Consider the following 18,891-nt stretch of genomic DNA (forward strand, 5'->3'; position numbering starts at 1 on the left):
TAAAGGAAATTTTATTAAAACAAGTTAAGCAGTACATAGTACACGTAGCATTAGATAAAAAAGCAAGTACAAAATACAATGAGGAAAAGAGTACAACACATAATTATCACTAGCAAAAATTCCACTGTTTGCCAAATGATTCGTATAATGGTTTCAATCACGGTGGATGTAAGCTTTTTTTTTTTTTTTGATAGGAGGGTGTAAGCTTCTTTAAAAATTTGGAGGATTTGCGATCAAAAATTGAGGGGCTGTTTGGTAGCAGTGTTTAAATATTTTTATTCAATTTTTAATATTGTTTAAATACGTATTTAAGTGTTATAAAAAAATGTATCAAAAGTATTATTGTTATTTAAACACTGAAAAACCCACTAATCCTTACTTCTCCGTGGTCTCTAATTAGTCCACCAGCATCGGCCCTTATGATATTAATATATTTGTGATAATTAGAAAAAAGAAAAGAAAAGAAAATTCTCACAACATATTTTTTTTAATATAATTATTCAAGTGATATATTGTGATTAACATCAATAAAAATGATATTAATGATATCATCACATGAAAATAGTATTATTTTGATCATAATTTTTTATTTTAAAAAAATTATAAAATTTATCATACCTATTATACCACTGTTAGAAAATATTGACATCCTACTACTTATTGTGTAGAACAAAGTACGTATTACCAAGGGTTAAAAAAACAAAAAAAAGAATTGGGCAAATTATAATTTATCTATTTGTAGTTTGGTCAAAATTTAAGTTGCCTACTTATGATTTGAAATTTGACACTTTATCCACCTGAGATTAGTTTAGTTAGATTTCTATAATCTATTTATGTGAAAAACAGAGCTAAATATGTAATTTTTCTCAACTTTTATGTTTTTCTCCTCCAAAAATACAAAAAACATAAAAATACAAGATCAAATAAGATAAAAAACTATCCATCAAAATACTTCCATCATGAAATTTCAAACCACAAGTAGATAATTTAAATTTTGGTCAAATTTAAAGTGGATAAAGTGTCAAATTTTAAATTACAGGTGGATAAGTTGTAATTTGCCAAAAAAAAAAAAAAACCAAAAATGCTAAGATCGTGTAAATTTACATAATTTTTGTCATAACTTACCGTGTGAGGAGTTGTGACAAAAATTATGTCAATTTATGTAATCTTAGCATTACTTTTTTTTAAAAAAATAATAAACAGAAAGAGAGAGAAAAAGACAGGAGAAAAAAAAAAAAAAAAACCGAGGGAACTTTCCTTAACAAAACAGGGAGATAATAAACACTTTCAAGTCGATCAGTAATTGAGCAAAGTTGGGGCCTACATTTACAAAGATTGAGTGTGACTCATTCTATTACAAAGCCAGACTGAAGGTGACCATCTTTGGCGTTTTCAAAGTCTATCCAATGAATGAAAACAATTGGACTTCGTAATAAAGTGTGTTAATTGTAAAAAGTAAAAATAGAAGGGCATTGTTAGCAAGATATTAATTGCAAAAAAAAAAAAGTTATTACCCAGAGATTATAGTATAATTTCCACTAAAACGTTAACTCTTATGATATGATCACATGGCATGCATATAATTTTCTATCATATTATCAATATTTTATCATTATTAACACGTCACCTAATTAAATTTATTGAAAGATTAAATTATACCTAGGATCAAGATCCGAAAATGATAAAAAGTTTAAAAACAAGTAAATGCATAAAGATTGATTCATCTATGACCATTACCTTCTAAAAATAAATGAGTAAAGTGACCATCAACGTGACATCTTGGGGCTATATATATATATATATATATAACTCGGTAAAATTTTTCACACCAGTTCTATCAACAAATTTTTACTAAATTTTATATAGATTAATTATCGACATTATCTTTTTATTTATCATTAACAACCTATCATATTAACAAGTATTTTGTCTTATCCTTATATTTTATCCTCTTTTGGCTTTGACTCTCCTTACTCTAGATGGTAATTACTCACATTATCCATAACAGTTCTGTTTTAGTGTTATCTACTTAACTCATCTTTACACGCCCTACGCAGCTAACCCAAAACCGAAAGTCTTGTGCCTTTCCTTATACAAGAAAGAAATAGACAACAATTTAAATTGATGATTTTTTTCATTAAAAAAAATCCTCAATAAGCCCAAGTACCACATATATGAAGAATAATAATTTTATATAAATAATAATAGAAGGGTTATTGTCAAAATTTTAAAACTAAAATGATAAAAATAACAATTCTCCAAATTTAAACACGGTAATTTAATCACAATAAAATTTTTCTTCAAACAAATTAAAATACATATAAATAGCCGTGTTTGATTGACACGTAATGAGTTGTAAAGGAATAACAACATTCACCGAACATAAGCGATCTAATCCATGATAATTTTTTTTTTTACACCCAAACAAACTAAAATTGTAAATTGACACCTATTTTATTACAAAAAAAATATTTGAGCTTTATCCATTTCGATTTTAACTGAAAAAAAAGAAAAAAAGAAAAAAAACCAACAACTCAGTAAAACAAAAATGAAAGGGGTTCCCAATTCCAGTCGACCAGACAGACAAAACAAGACAAAATTAAGAGAAAATAAGTGGAAACAAAAATCTAGTAAAATTTTGTGTGACTCTGCATACTTTGGTGGTGGTGTTGCTTTTGTTGTTGTACTGCTTTGGTGGTGTTGTTTTGCTTCGCTGTTGAGTGTTGAGATCAAAATCTCTCTTTCTTTCCATTCATGAACCAAAGGCGATTGATGGGCATCTATCAACCATCGTTCCCACATTCTGTACCACAAGTTTTGATCAAGATATTTTGCATTTCTCGTCTCTAATCTCACAGCCAGGTTTCCATAATAATTCATTACAGTAATATTTTAGTCTCACTCTAACTCTGCTCCTCCACGCGATGTAGCTTTTTCCGCTTTGATTATGGCTTTTAAGGTGACATTTCTGTGTTTTTTATATCATTTCTGAGATGGGTTTGTTGAATTCTAGGTGCTTCGTTTCTGGGTCCTGTTGGGTTTTGTATTTTTTTTGCTTTCTTGAAAGCAAACGAGGTTGAGAGTGCCACATGGGATTGGACCGACCAAGGAGAATCGAAGAATTCGCAGTTGTAGTAGTAGTAGAAGAAGAAGAGGAAGAAGAGGAAGGAAGAGGATGGAATCACAGTTGAATTTCAATATAGAAAACTCGTTCGATAGTCGCTACTCGTTTTGTGCACGCCAAGCGCTCGACGATTTGCCTTACAGCTTCACAATCACTGACCCGTCCATCTCTGGCCACCCTATTGTGTTTGCGAGCGAAGGGTTCTTGAAGGTGTTCGGGTATTCGAAAGATGAGGTGGTTGGAAAGAACGGCAGGGTTTTTCAAGGCCCGAAAACTGACCGAAAGTCGGTTATGGAAATACGCGAGGCCATTCGTGAAGAGCGGTCTATGCAGATTAATTTGTTGAATTATCGCAAGGATGGGACACCCTTTTGGATGTTGTTTCATTTGAGCCCGGTTTTTAGTGAAGAGGATGGGAGGGTCGTCCATTTTGTGGGAGTTCAGCTGCCCATTTTGCCTCCGCGGCGGCCGAGGTGGTCGGCAAGTGGGGTTGTGAGGAATGGGGCGAATTTGTGTGAGGAGGGGGATAGGGTGTGTGGTAATACTAATATCATGTTTGGATCATGTAGGAGGGAACTGTGCTCGGATACTCCAGTGGAATTGAGTCGTGTTTTGGCTTTGGAGTCGGTGTTGGATGATAGTAGTAGAGGTTTGTGTTTTTTAATTTCTGAATTAATATGATTTGTACTTAGTTGTTGTACACTGTATGATGAAATTATATTATACTTCTTGTGATATTGTGTTCATGTTTAGCTCTTGTATGATCGAATTGCATTTGTATTGCTTGTGATGGTGCATTCATACTTAATTCTTGCAGCTTATTTTGGATGGAAGGTCGTGTTGTTTGTGTAATTTATCTTGTACTCCGTATTGTGTTTTTTCATATAGTTTCTTTATTTCCTAATAGCATGCACTTGGTTATTTGAGTTCTTAATACTTGATGTCTTATCGTGGTGCTTAATTTTTGAATGTGTTCTGAGCTCTCTCTCTCTGTCTCTCTCAAGCATTATGATTTTGCTAATAATCTTGACTGTTTACTTGCATATATAGAGTGTAATATTTGGTTTTGATTGTTGTTTTGTATTGACCGACTTTTAATCTGAAATGAATTTACACATTTTACATTCAATTTCAGTGATCATTCTTAGATTTCTTTTTTTAAAGTGTACTAGCCTACTAGGTGTACTTCTTTAGATATCCTTTTTGTTTTCTTTCTATGTTTTGGTTGTGTTCTGATTTATCTGCGGCATACAGGATTAGGTATTGAAGAAACATGTGAGGCTAGTAATCTAGAGAAGCAAAAGGCTGAAGTTGCCATTAACAAAATATTCTCTGTGCTAACCCGCCATAGCGAGTTAACACGCAGATTTGTTTGTGCAGAGAGACACAGCTTACCTCGGGCAGGCATTCTTAGTTCATCCTTAAATATCTCTCTTGGTAGAATCAAACAAAGCTTTGTATTGTGAGTTGTTGCAGATTCTTATTTTTTTGTTTTACAGTGGATTTCATGCATTATGAAGATTTCTGATGTCTTTACTTTGTGTTTCGTGTGAACGCAATTTATGTGTTGCCATTGCAGAACTGACCCACACCTACCTGACATGCCTATAGTTTACGCAAGTGATGCTTTCTTAAGAATGACAGGTATCAGAGCTTTACCAAATATACAATGGTATCCATGTGGTGAATTCATTACAATAAATTTCTTCTAGACCATGCGGTTTATATAAATATTAAACAGTCCTCTCTATATGCAGTTATCTATATCAGTTTCTTACTTTTGTAGGTTATGCTAGAGATGAAGTATTGGGGCACAATTGTAGATTTTTAAGTGGCGCGGATACGGATTTCTCAACTTTATATCAAGTACCTTCATTTATTCATTTCTATAATTTTTTGAATTTCTATGTGATTTAGTGACTAAGGTTATGGATAGCATACACCTTGTTAAATATGTTGCTTATTGTTTCCCAGATAAAGGAAAGCATAAAAACTGAGCAGGCATGCACAGTACGTATCTTAAATTACAGGTTGAAACTTAACTATGCTAGCAATGTGTTTCAAGGATTTAACTTGTCATAAGTTTTCAAAATAAATGGCTATTTAATTCTCAGGAAAGACAAGAGTTCGTTTTGGAATTATCTCCATATATCGCCTGTTCGTAATGCTTCTGGAAAGGTATTGTTATATACCAAGTTTTTACACCTGGTACTTTTCAACTTGATTTGCTTTTGGATTGATTAAAGATTATTGGGATAGATGATGCATTTCATTCAGTCGTAGTCTTTTCTTTTTGTTACAGTGTCTGAACAGTGAGGAGATTAATATTTTGCCCATGTGTGAACTTGAATTCTTATTATGCTTGAAAGTTGGCGTGATTTTACTTATTATATGGACTGTTTATGTAGGTTCTTGTTAGTTTTGGAAACTGGTTGACATTATACACTCAGTTTGGTGAAGCTGGTTTCTGAGGGAAACTTCTTTGTATATCATGATATTCTAAATTTCTCAGATATAGTGTGACCTGCAAGAAGCCTTTTGTGGTTTCTAGTTTTGAACAAGACCGAATCCCCTAATTTTTTCATTGAGTTCTGCAACTTTCATATTTTGAATAATATGCTAATTTTGGACTGCATGTTTCATAATATATGGATTCCTAGCTGTTAAAGGCGCTTATTCAGAGATGAACTACTGTTGCTAGACATTTGACCCTAGTAGACTAGAAGAATAATTTTCTATGGGTTTTACATATAATTGTGATTGTTTATGGTTAGCTAAAGGGAAAGCAACTAACCCAAACGATGAAATTCCATCAACGTCCGTAAAATTATGGTGTTCTTACTAATTTTGATATGATGAAAGTGGTTACATTTAAGATGATTTGGAAAATGAAATGACTTAAGTTATGCAGTGCTGATGAATAAATTATGTTTTACCAGCTTAAATTTTCTCCCTAACATTCTTTAATTCCTTGTTACTTGCCCTCGTGCCAACAAATTTTGTCTCCTTATAGATGCATGTGTCCAAGTCAAGTGCAGATTTAAGATGTTTTTGGTGTAGGTTTCAAATGCAAATCTATTGCCTTACTCTGGCTATAACAATTAAAGTGAAATGTATTGGTCACTGAAAAGTTACAGTAGCTAGACACTTTTCAATTGCCTTCAATTATCAACTTATGAAGAACAAACTATTTAGCTTTTGCGGACTTTTGGTACATTCCAAGTTGTTTCACTGCTAGTTGCTTTTGTTGAACGATCATGGACTTAAGTCCCGAAAAACCCATGTAATCAGGTCAAACATTAGACTGCTACAGCTGATTTTACACTAAACCACTTGCAATTCTGGCATCTCCTTCTTGTGCTTGCCTAATGCAGTTCTTGTCTTAGCTTACTGTGTTTATGCTTGTTCAGGTAGCATACTTTGTGGGTGTTCAGATTGAAGAAGGCTGCAAGAACCAAGATAGAAATGGTCTTTGCCCTGAGATGAGGCATCGTAGTGTCGTTGGCGCAGTTAAGGTTGCAGTAAGGAGCTTATCTATGGGTGCTGGCCCTTCTAGATCATAGAACAACCTCTGCATTCTTTATCTGTTGATTGCTTGTGTTTTAAATACTATTTGTCACGCTAGTAGAACCTTAGATTCATATTGTTTATATATAAAATGTTTCAATATAAGGTTGAAACTACGCATTTGCATGTTTCAGTTAAATTGGGACTGACTAGAATTGATGATCAAACATATCTGATTTCGGATTAATTTGCTGCTGTGTGATTAACATATTGAACCATCGTTATGGTTAAAATTTTTAAAATGAAAAGCACATAATTTGCTATCAGGGTCAAATTTTTATGTGGACCCCAAATTGAACTAATATTTGTTGCGTGACATATCTCTCAGTATTACCTAGCCAGGCTAATGTGTTACATAGATACGATAATAGAGCTAGTGCATGGCCTTTGGTTCTCGTAAAGGTGGCAATGATATTTGATATAGAATCAGTGTGAATTTTGGATAGGTGGCTTAAAACGTGGAGGTGAAATCAGGTTATTTTTTATTTTTTATTTTTATTTTTATTTTTTTTAATATGGGAAGAAAATAGGAACTTTGTAATAAGAAGAAACGGCTATATCAACCTAAATTACAGCTTGAAACTGTGACTGTGGTGGTACATCTTTCGTCTATACTGTAAAATTCAGTTATTTTTATTATTGATATGCGAGCTGGTTGGAGATCGATGAATTCATGGCAATACCTTGGCTAGCTGGGATAACTAAGCGAAAGGACAAGAAGATTGGCTAGTTCGAAGTTGGTTCCGATGGGTCTGTCTGTATCATACCAAAGTAGCAAAGAGTTCTAGAAAACTGAACATTTATTATTAACATTCAGTTTATCATATGATTGTCCCCATCTACGAACTTCTATCTTTTAAACTTTTGGGAGGACAAAAAATCTATGAATTGATTTTTTTTTAGTTGAGTAAGAGGATTTAAACTCTAATATTTGGGTTAAATATATCAAAAAGTGTTCGTTAAACTGTAAGCTCTAGGCTAGCGAAACTCTTTTAAAATGGGTCAACAAAACATTATTATAGGTATTTTTCCTATCTTGGGGCTCTTAGAGGCGTATAACTCAGATTGAGAAATTTTCAATCCATCCCAACTATCACACGTGTAAAATTTCACTAAATTCTTTCCACATGGGTCGGGGTAGGTCAATAAGTTGGGCTTAAATATTTTATGCCTTGTAAAAAATTGAGTTTTCATAAACTATTTAAGTAATGTTTCAATAAATTATTACAATTCACATAATATGCCTAAACTATATTTCAAATTTTTAAATTTATCTAATGAATTGTCTAAATACCAAAATAAATCAAATCTAAAAATATTAAAGTAAAAGTAATAAAATAAGTTAATATATATATTAAGTGGCGTTAGATCAAGTGGATTGAAAAATTTGTTAACTCCAAACCAAATCAACCCAACCCAATACCTAAAATCAAATTCCAATAACCAATCAAAGACGTTGGGTTGGCATGTAGGATGCACACCCCTACAAATGGTTATTTTTATGGTTTAAAAGTAAAGAAAAATATTACTTGGGAGTTGGGACACATTATTTTTCCTATTTCCTTATGAAATTTAATTGCTCCACGCATCGAGCACAGATCAAACTTTTTTAGCCCTCATCTGGTGGTAATATTTCTTTTTATTTTGGTTTACATTAAAACAGTAATAACTAAAACTAATAAGTAATAACAGATGGGCTGGCCGAAACTCTCTCTTTTTTTTTTTCTTTCTTAAAACAAAATAAAAACAGAAAAAAAATAGACTAGTTGTCAAAAGTTAAAGATTTTTACAACTTTAGAGTTTAGACCCACTCAGAGTCGGAGAGTGATAGTAAAACCTTGTAAAAATTCCTGATTTCAAAAATCAAACACAATTATTAGCTTTCTCCTAAACCGACTATGCGTGATTCAAAAAAATTAATAAAAAAATTAAATAAACCGACTCCGAGTCTGATACTGAAACCTTATAAAACTAGGTATAGTTATAATATTGGCACAAAAGTTTGAACTTAACATTCTCACAAACTCTCTCTTTTATCATCAAGAAGAAGAGTAATTCTTGGTCCTGATATTGGGTTACTAACCATGGAGTTTTATGGCTTTTCTGGTGGTAATGAAGACAAGTGGGAGATGCAATCTTCTTCTGCATATGATGTCCTCCCTTCTGATGAGAGTTTCTTTCATGCGCTTGTAGCAGAGCAAAGCCCGGATGAGAAAAACGTTGCTATTTGTTGTGAAGATAATGAGAGTTGCTTTCTTATGCTTTCGGAGCAAGGTTCTTCTAAAGATTCATACACTGAAAAGCTTGAGATAGATGAGTTTTTGGGTGGTGATTTTTGCATGGAAAATCTTCTTTCTTTGGAAACACTCCTTAGGGTTCTTGACATGAAGGCTCCTAGGAAAGATTTGAAGGTGGGTCAATGTGGATTTGCCAAAAGTGGGGCTTCTTTGGATGAGGCTTGGTTAGATGAGGTAATGTTTGCTGATTTTCACCAACCACGAACTCTTGCTGCTTTCCTTAGAAATTTTGTTATATGAGAATCTATGATTCTATATATATATATATGAAGGAATCAAAAGATTGGTGCAAGTGGGTTTTGCTGTGGGGTTTGAAGAATTCAAGAAATTTCAACGAGCAGTTTTACAATGGTGACTCACTGTGACTATGATGCTGAAGGGATTTGCTTGTTTGAATATGTTTTTTTTTTTTTTTTTTCTAATTGTGAAGAAAAATATTTTAGATAATTTTGATTAGTCTACTTTGGAATTTTAGGGTTTTTCCCTTTTCCATTTTGGAAGTATCACTCAATATGTATCTGGCACATTATATTAGAATTGAAATTTTGTTAAATGCGACTTTATTTTTCATTCGTACTACACCGTGATGCAAATATTAATCTAATTAATGTATTGTTTCTTTACGTTCTATACCCAATGATAATTTTTTCATTTAATTAATTTACTGATTTTTTAAATTAAAAATATAAAAAATTAAAGAGTTAAATTAAATATAAATGAAATGAATGAATAAAGTTATAATTTATATAAATGAAAGTTGAATGAATGAATGAATACAAACTAAAGTTATAATTTATAATTCAATTTTAAAAAAAACTGTCTCTCAAGCAGACTGTCCTAACGGAGAAGTTCAAACGCAAGTATGTGTTAATAGTAATACAAATGTATGTCAATACCGTTACACTACATAAGCTGTCTTTTTCCTATATAAATAAAAACATATATAAAATTGTAAATATATTAGTATGGGTGACATCACTATGCATGAGTAATTTTTCAATAATTCTAAGTACAAACATATGGATTCTCAAAAAAAGTACAAACATATGATACTCCATCTTGTTACATAAATGATAAATCTTATTATCATATGAGGGGAGGAATTATTACGTTGTTATTCTCCAATTAATAGTACTAAATAACTTTTTAGCAATACATATTATTTTCATGTATTTTCTCCTAAAAATGATTGGACAACATTGTAAAATATGCACATACATCACACTTTTTTTTTTTTGACAAATTTTCTCTAAAGTAGGTTGGAAAAATCGTTTTCAACCTAATGAGTTGCATTTTTTATTATTTATTTATGAATATGTGAATTATCCTTTTTAACATACAAGGAGTTCAGGTTTTTTTGGGGGGTTTTACACGTTAGTATTATGAAATTTTAACTTAGCCTCAGTTCCTGAAGTATGTTTATTACTGCCAATTTCAAAAGTAGAGCTGTTAAGTGAACTAAAATCATTCTTCATATATCATGAGTGTTCCATTCTATGTTCTATCAATGTACTTATAATTATGGTATATATGCTACGTGTCTGATTTTTTTTTTCCTTTAATTGTTTTAAACTTTTGATTACTTTATAAGAAAAGAATGGGCATGTGATAAGTTGTAATTGATAAGCACAGAACGGAATGCTCAATGGCAAAATTAAAAATTTATTGTTAGGGGGTCAAATTAAAATATGATAATAAATTTTATTTTACACATTATATTTTATGTTATGTATTAAGTACAAAAATTTTGAACATAGTTCTAGAACGGTCTTTTAGAGAATTAAAATAATCAAATATGTAGTAAAGTTTTTATCAATTTCCTATTCATCGAGCACAGATTAAACTTTTTAAACCCTCATCTGTTGGAATTTTTTTTTATAATTATTTTATAGTAATAACAGATGAGCCCAAACAATTTTTTTTTTTTCCATAAAACAAAGTAAAAACAAAAAAGAAATATAATAGTTGTGAAAATCAAAGACGCTTGTAGACTTGTAGCCTTTAGACTTTAGACCCACTCAGAGTCGGAGAGTGATAGTTAAACCTTGTAAAACTTCCAAACTTTCAAAAATCAAACACAATTATTAACTTTCTCTTAAACCGACTATGAGTGATATGCAAAAAATTAATAATAAATAAATAAACCGACTCCGAGTCCGAGTCCGAGTCCGAGACTGAGACTAAAACCTTATAAAACTAGGTGTAGTTAGTACAAGGCAACAGACTTAACTTTCTCACAAACTCTCTTTTATCATCAAGAAGAAGAGTAATTCTTGGTTCTGATATTGGGTTACTACCATGGAGTTCTATGGCTTTACTGGTAACGAAGGCAACTGGGAGATGCAATCTTCTTCTGCACATGATGTCCTCCCTTCTGATGAGAGCTTCTTTCATGCGCTTGTAGCAGAGCAAAGTCCGGATGAGAAAAACGTTGCTCTTTATTGGGATGATAATGAGAGTTGCTTTCTTATGCTTTCGGAGCAAGTTTCTTCTGAAGATTCATACACTGAAAAGCTTGAGATAGATGAGTTTTTGGGTGGTGATTTTTGCACGGGACCTCTTCTTTCTTTGGAAACATTACTTAGGGTCCTTGACATGAAAGCTCGTAGGAAAGATTTGAAGGTGGGTCAATGTGGATTTGCCAATAGTGGGGCTTCTTTGGATGAGGCTTGGTTAGATGAGTTGATGATTGCTGATTTTCTCCAACCTCGTCCTCTTGCTACTTTCCTTACAAATTTTGTCATGTAAGGTTGTGAGAATCTATATATATGAAGGACAAGATAGGTGCAATCACATGAAGGATCAAGTGGAATTTGAAGAATTTAAGAAGATTTCAACAAGCAGTCTTACAATGGTGACTCACTGTGTCTAGGAGATGGATTATGACGCTGAAGGGATTTGCTTGTTTGAATATATATGTTTTTTTTTTTTTTTGAAGTTTTTATTCCAATTGTGAAGACCAATATTTTAGATAATTTTGATTAGTCTACTTTGGATTTTTTGGGTTTTTGCCTTTTCTTTTTGGAACTATGGATGTGTAATCTGGCGCATTAATAGAAATAAAATTTGTTTAGACATTATTTTTCACTTGTAATATACTCTTTCTTGAGATTCTATACCTAATGATAATTTTTTTAATTTAAAAATATCAAAAATATTAAACCTATGTTGTTTTTGAACACTTAACAATAATAATTCAGTTTAAAAAAAACCGTGTCTCTCAAGCAGACCATCTTCTTGGCTATTACTTCCGGATCACCAACAGTGAGCACACGACCGAGTTGAAGGGAAGTTCAAACGCTCAAGTATGTGTTAATAATAATGCAAATGTATGCCAATAATACCGTAGTACATATATATAAATACATTATTATGCGTGTCATCAGTATGCATGAACAATTTTTCAATAATCTTGAGTACAAAATCATTTACTGCTTCCTAATTTCACATAAATTGTAGATCTTATTATAATGTGAAGGAAAGAACCATCACATCGTTATACTCCATTTAATAGTACTAAATAACTTTCTAGCAATACTTATATTTTCATGTATTTTTTTCTAAAAATTGTCGGACTATCTTGTAAAATGTGCACATGCATTACACTTTTTATTTTGACAGTTTTCCTCTAAACTAGATTTGAAGAATCTTTTCCAACTTAATACATGGGAGTTAAGGTTTTTTTTTTTTTTTTTTTTTTTTTTTTTGGGGGTGGGGGGGATGTTTTCCCACATCAATATATCAAATTTCAACATGTCCTTAATTATTTAAGAATATATACACTCTTGTTAAACATAGGATATGCATAGATTAAGATTTAATAAGTCTGTTACAAAACATCCTAACTTTATAAAAAAAAACTACTAGTTTTTCCACCACAGGTGATGGTTTCAAAAATACTACAAAAGAGGAGATATTTCTCGATCCAAGTCTTACCAATGCATTAACACATTGGTTAGCTTTGCGGAAAACATGGTCAATCCGTTTGCTAGGGATAGCTTTCAATAGGTTCTCGTAGTCACATATTTATTATTGTGAATTACAAAAGTAGAGTTGTTAAGAGAACTAAAATCTACCTTCATATAGCATGATTATTCCATTTTATGTTTTACCAAAATACTTATAATTGTGGTATATATGCCATGTGTCTGATTTTTTTCCCTTAATTATTTTAAACTTTTGAATACTCTATGAGAAAGAAAATGGACGTGTGGCAAGTTGTGATTGGTGGAGAACAGAGTGAAATACTCAATGATAGAGTCAAAATTAATTTATCTTTAGGGGGCCAAATTAAAATATGAAAATTATTATTTTTACACATTATATATTATGTTATGTATTAAAGTACAAAAATTTTGAACAATTTTCTTTTTGAGAATAAAAATTTTGAACATAGTTCTAGATGAAGATAAAGTATTTTAGAAACTAATATATGTATATATAATAACTAAATATGTGTCAAAATTAGGAAAACATATTATATACTTTTCTACCTATTTGATCAATTCTCATGTAGGCATCACAGAAAATATAAATATAAAAAATAATTATCTCTAATTAAGCCTGTAGTTGACGGTACTTTATGGAATTAAAATAATAAAATATGTAGTAAAGTTTTTATCAATTTCCTATTAATCGAGCATGCATAGATCAAACTTTTTTGGCCCTCATCTGGTGGAAATTATTTATTTATTTATTTACAATAAAAACTGATGGTGGGCTGTACTTTTGTTTTTTTCATCATAAGACAAAATAAAAACAGAAAATAAATATAATAATTGTGAAAATCAAAGAATGCTTGTAGCCTTTAGAGTTTAAACTTTAGACCCACTCAGAGTCGGAGAGTGATAGTAAAACTTGTAAAATTTCCAGGTTTCAAAAATCAAACTCAATTATTTACTTTCTCTTAAACAGACTATGAGTGATATTCAAAAAATTAATAATAAATAAATAAACCGACTCCGACTCCGAGTCTGAGACTAAAACCTTTTAAAACTAGGTGTAGTTAGTATAAGGCAACCGACTTTACTTTCTCAGTTTCTCACAAACTATCCTTTATCATCGAGAAGAAGAGTAATTCTTGATTCTGATATTGGGTTACTACTATGGCTTTACTGGTAATGAAGACAAGTGGGAGATGAAATCTTCTTCTGCATATGATGTCCTCCCTTCTGATGAGAGCTTCTTTAATGCGCTTATAGCAGAGCAAAGTCCGGATGAGAAAAACGTTGCTCTTTGTTGTGATGGTAATGAGAGTGGCTTTCTTATGCTTTCGGAGCAAGGTTCTTCTGAAGATTCACACACTGAAAAGCATGAGATAGATGAGTTTTTGGGTGGTGATTTTTGCATGGAAAATCTTCTTTCTTTGGAAGCATTCCTTAGGGTTCTTGACATGAAAGCTCCAAGGAAAGATTTGAAGGTGGGTCAATCTGGATTTGCCAATCATAAAGAAAGTGGGGCTTCTTTGGATGGGGCTTGGTTAGATGAGTTAATGTTTGCTGATTTTCATCAACCTCGTCCTCTTCTTGCTTTCCTTACAAATTTTGTCATATGAGAATCTACATATGAAGGAAAAGATTGGTGCAATTACATGAAGGATCAATTATGCTATATTTGTCAAGGCAAGTGGGTTTTGCTGTGGGGTTTGAAGAATTTAAGAAGATTTCAACAAGCAGTCTTACAATTGCGACTCACTGTGAATATGATGCTTAAGGGATTTGCTTGTTTGAATATGTTATTCTTTTTTCTTTTCTATTTTTGAATTTCTTTATTCTAATTGTGAAGAAAAATATTTTAGATAATTTTTGATAGTGGATAAAATCAGTTTGGTTGAACACTTCGGCTTCGATGGGCTACAACGTTTGCAAAGGCCTGAAAAAGAAGAAAAGAATCAAAGGAATGACCGGGGTGGACCGGTCCAATATCCTCCGATGGTTAAGTTAGTGCCTTCCCTCCTAGAAATCTAACTGTAATGTAAGGATCTCAGAATATCGTACCTTTACATAATTCAGACCGGTCCTTATATAGGGTACTTTAGGGCAGTTATTTGGTTCAATAACTTCCCCCAGATTTGTGGAATCCGGATGTAACTTCTTTAACGGTCATAACCGCTGCTAGAAGTTACATACTTGGGAGAAATTGACGGGATAAGCACCGGTTGATGAACCATTTCAAAACCTGCTAAGTATCGTGTGGTCGTCCATGTGCAATGCTTATGGACGACCCTTTGTCATGCTGTTATCTGGTCGTCCATGAGACTCATCCGTGGACGACCCTTTTGGCTTGATTACGGGATCTACCCAATTGGTCTACCTCTCAGGGAAGAGAGGTCTGGACGAATAGGAGATGGCCTAGTTGTTTGGCAAACTGCATGTCATGGACGACCCAACTGGACGAATAGGAGATGGCTTTTTCACTACCCCATCAATTTTGATTAGTTTACTTTGGATTTTAAGGTTCTTCCCTTTTCCTTTTTGGAACTATCAATATGTTTCAGGCGCATTATATTAGAATTGAAATTTTCTGTCAATTTTTTTTTTTTTTTGAAATTTTGTTAAATACGGCTTTATTTTTCATTCGTACTACACTAATCTAATTAATATATTGTTTCTTGACATTCTATATCCAAATAATCCAATGATAATTTGTTTATTTAATTAATTTCCTGATTTATTTAATTTAAAAATCTCAAAAATATTAAAATTATATCGTTTTGAACACTTAACAATAATAATACCCTTAACGGAAGTGGAGAAAGAATTGGATTAGTGATAAATGAAAGTTAAAAGGCCAAATGTAAAGTTAGATGAATAAATTAAAAACAAAGGTTATAACTTATAATTCAGTTTAATAAAAATATGTATATATTGTACCATTCAGTACTTGGAATTTGCTTCCAAGTTAAGTTCCTTTACGATGTTAGAAATCAAACATGTTCTACAGTTGATTTTCCACAGGAAAAAAAAAAAAAAAAAAAAAAAAATCAAACATGTTATAGTTTTTGTCTAGTGGTTACTAAAAATATTTTCGCTCAGTCGCCTACTGCGAATTGATTGTTGTCTTTCCATCGGTAATATGTTAAGCTATGTAATGAGTTGGGAAAATTCTTGAATGAAATTTTCCAATGAGAATCTGGTTTGAAAATCCATTAGTTTGAAGGCTTAGAAAATTATGAAGATTTATATATATCTTGTAATATTAGAACATTCCATTAGCAAGACTTGCTTGTTATTTGCCGCCCTTCCATTTAAGGGGGCTTCTTTGATGCCTTGTGAGTTACATTCCTAATTGTTAACACTGATTTTTTGTATTTCTATGCACTTCTTTTGGTTCTATGGATTTTTTTATTTTATTTTTTATAGTTATTAATTTGTATAGTGTAATTTCAAGATCTTACACTCAACAGACATCTTTTAGTGTTTTCCATAAAAATGTTTAATATTATATTAAATTAGAATATCAAGAGAATATCACACCTAATTTTGATCAAAATTCGTCTAATGTTGGGAATCTTGGGATGTTTAATTTTTAAATGTTTGTGAGTTTTAATTAATTTAAATAACTTAGTATTTGTTTGGATCCACGACTGCGTTTACATGTTTTGCATTTTTTTTTCCAGCGCTTATGAACAGTAACTGGTACTGTTTATGTATGTGATTATACTGTGCGGGAGACAAAGTTACTATTCATGCACTGTTCATGGGACCCACAATCACTTTATTAAAAAAAAAAAAAATGGTCTGACGGACTATTCACATATTTTAAATTATTTTGCTACAGTATTTTTAGTTTTCAATTTCAGTAAAATAAGTTGTTTCCAAACGGACCCTTAATTTACAACTATTTTTAATATATACAATATTTTAAATATAATATAAAAATTTAAATTTTTGTTGATTTTTATAATGTTGACACAAACTTTTAAAATACCTCGTTTTTCATGTTATTATATGTATTTTACAATTTGAATTTTAGAGTTACATATAATGTTAATATATATTTAATTTGATTTTTATAATTACAAATTGTATTAAACAATGATATTATGAGTAGAAAATTATTGTATGAAACCAAAAATAAAAATAAAAATCTAGTATTTTTTCCACCAAAAAGATGTAATTTGGGAGGATATATATTTTTGAGTGATAAAGACAAATTCATTTTTTCTGGATAAAGTTTAGTTACAAAATTGATTATACCTTAAGGTTACAGTCTTACTTAATATCTTTTTATTGAAGGTAAGTTTTGATAAATCCACTATTGAATTACATCATCTTCTTATATCCTCCGTTCTTGCAAAATTTCTAGAAAAGTAAAAATCAATAACTATATTATTAATAAATTGTTTAAATTGCAAGTTTTTATAGTTTAAAATTATACATAAAATATAAGTTTATAAATCATATACTAAATAATATCTATTTGATACAAAATTTGACATGTATATTAAGATTATAAAAAACATGTAATTCAACGATTGAATTTTCAAAATATGTATTAATGTTTATTTTATTGAGTAAGGTTGTAGTTTTAGGTTACAATCAATTTTGAAGCTAAACTTTGTCCATTTTTTATAAATATGTTCAAATGTCAACTATTTAAATATGACCTCTACTCTATGATGATGATTGCTCTTAGCATCTTATTATTAGACTAAGAGATCAATCGATTTTTGGTGTAGACAAAATTTAAATTTTAAATTTCTTATTCAACAATGCTAAGGGGGTAGCTAGGAATTTTTGCTTGGGGGAAGGGGGGGGGGGGTGCTGAATTGTAGTTGTGAGGGTAAACAGGCTGAGAAAATGAGTTGGGCCGTAAGCTGCGCCCGAGGACACCTAAGAACCCAAGGATGGTTGTAAGGTTTATTAAGTTTTGGGATCAACGGGTTGAGGATGAGAAAGTATAACAACAAACTGGTGGTAGAGCTTACTTGGGAAAACATTGTGGAATATTGGAACCCAACCATCTTGGGAATGTTATACAAAAGGTAATCATTCCTTTTATGGATAAGTTTTAAGGAAGGTAACCAACAACAAAAGAAGAAATATCTGGGAAGAAGACTACTACCACCACATTTTGAACAGTGATATCTCAGTTGACAGCTATTCACAAAGTTTTCAGGAGGTTTCTGATGGGACAAGCATCCAGGAGATCACCTACATGCAACAAGTGGAAGGTTTGGATTGAAGATGGAGGGACTATATAAGGGAAGGTCCCCGTGAAAAAGGAGGCAGGTAATTGGAGAAAAAAGAGAGAGAAAGAAAAGAACATCTTGTACTTAGATAAACTTGAGTCAATACAAGAACACTTCATCCTCGGATCTGATTGAGGAGTGTTATTTCTACTAAATTGTGTCTTCTTACTTTCTTAGCACAAATCCAATCAATTTAAGCCCACACTTGATTTATAGAGTCTTTTCCATGTAAAATTCATTCTCTAACAAATATATTGTTTTGGGCTTGTTGGGCCATTATCCATTGTTAGTGGGCTGAGGGTCCAAATCTAGTCCTTACAGTAGTATTGATACTTTAGCCATAGTTCATATTGAATACAAAATTATCAACTTTGATATATTCATATTCTTAAATATTAATGAAGATACAAAAATTATATATTCATTATAGACAATACAAAAATATCCAATAAAAAACATTTTGCATCAAAATTATGTCTGACAATCTTTCGTGGAATAAAGATAGCAATGGAATATATTATCATATAGCAATAAAAAAATGAACAATAAAATCTTAATAAGTTAAGAATATGCATAAAGTACTGATTAAAAATCTTAAAAAAATCATATTATAAATAGATAAAAAATACCCACACACATATATATATATATATATATATATATATATATATATATATATATATATATATATAAAACAAAGCATAAATCTA

General features: G+C 31.3%; 1 protein-coding gene across 4 annotated transcripts; it reads left to right on the forward strand.

The window, feature by feature from the left end:
• The first annotated feature begins 2,567 nt into the window (after positions 1-2,567).
• Positions 2,568-6,878, forward strand: LOC136064034 (protein TWIN LOV 1-like). 4 transcript variants are annotated; one of them, XM_065765183.1, is made up of 8 exons: positions 2,570-2,862; positions 3,014-3,773; positions 4,379-4,586; positions 4,704-4,768; positions 4,911-4,990; positions 5,099-5,154; positions 5,239-5,302; positions 6,535-6,878. In XM_065765183.1, the coding sequence occupies exons 2-8, from the start codon at positions 3,176-3,178 to the stop codon at positions 6,685-6,687; spliced, it is 1,224 nt and encodes a 407-aa protein (XP_065621255.1). In that variant the 5' UTR covers positions 2,570-2,862; positions 3,014-3,175; the 3' UTR covers positions 6,688-6,878. The 4 variants fall into 4 exon arrangements, with proteins under 4 accessions (XP_065621257.1, XP_065621256.1, XP_065621255.1 ...); XM_065765185.1 differs by having other exon boundaries at positions 2,568-3,773; positions 5,099-5,134; positions 6,535-6,648; XM_065765184.1 differs by having other exon boundaries at positions 2,569-3,773; positions 4,505-4,586.
• The last annotated feature ends 12,013 nt before the right edge of the window (positions 6,879-18,891 follow it).

The sequence above is a fragment of the Quercus suber genome, unplaced genomic scaffold (assembly GCF_002906115.3).
Source record: "Quercus suber isolate HL8 unplaced genomic scaffold, Cork oak 2.0 scaffold_613, whole genome shotgun sequence".
Taxonomy (NCBI): Eukaryota; Viridiplantae; Streptophyta; class Magnoliopsida; order Fagales; family Fagaceae; genus Quercus; species Quercus suber.

What these genes read in the sequence shown, in the direction of transcription:
- LOC136064034 (XM_065765182.1), top strand. Translation starts at nt 3,176, where the DNA reads ATGGAATCACAGTTGAATTTCAATATAGAAAACTCGTTCGATAGTCGC. An exon ending in GTTGGATGATAGTAGTAGAG is followed by an intron (nt 3,774 to 4,378) that starts GTTTGTGTTTTT and finishes TGCGGCATACAG; the next exon opens with GATTAGGTATTGAAGAAACA. An exon ending in ATTTCTCAACTTTATATCAA is followed by an intron (nt 4,991 to 5,098) that starts GTACCTTCATTT and finishes ATTGTTTCCCAG; the next exon opens with ATAAAGGAAAGCATAAAAAC.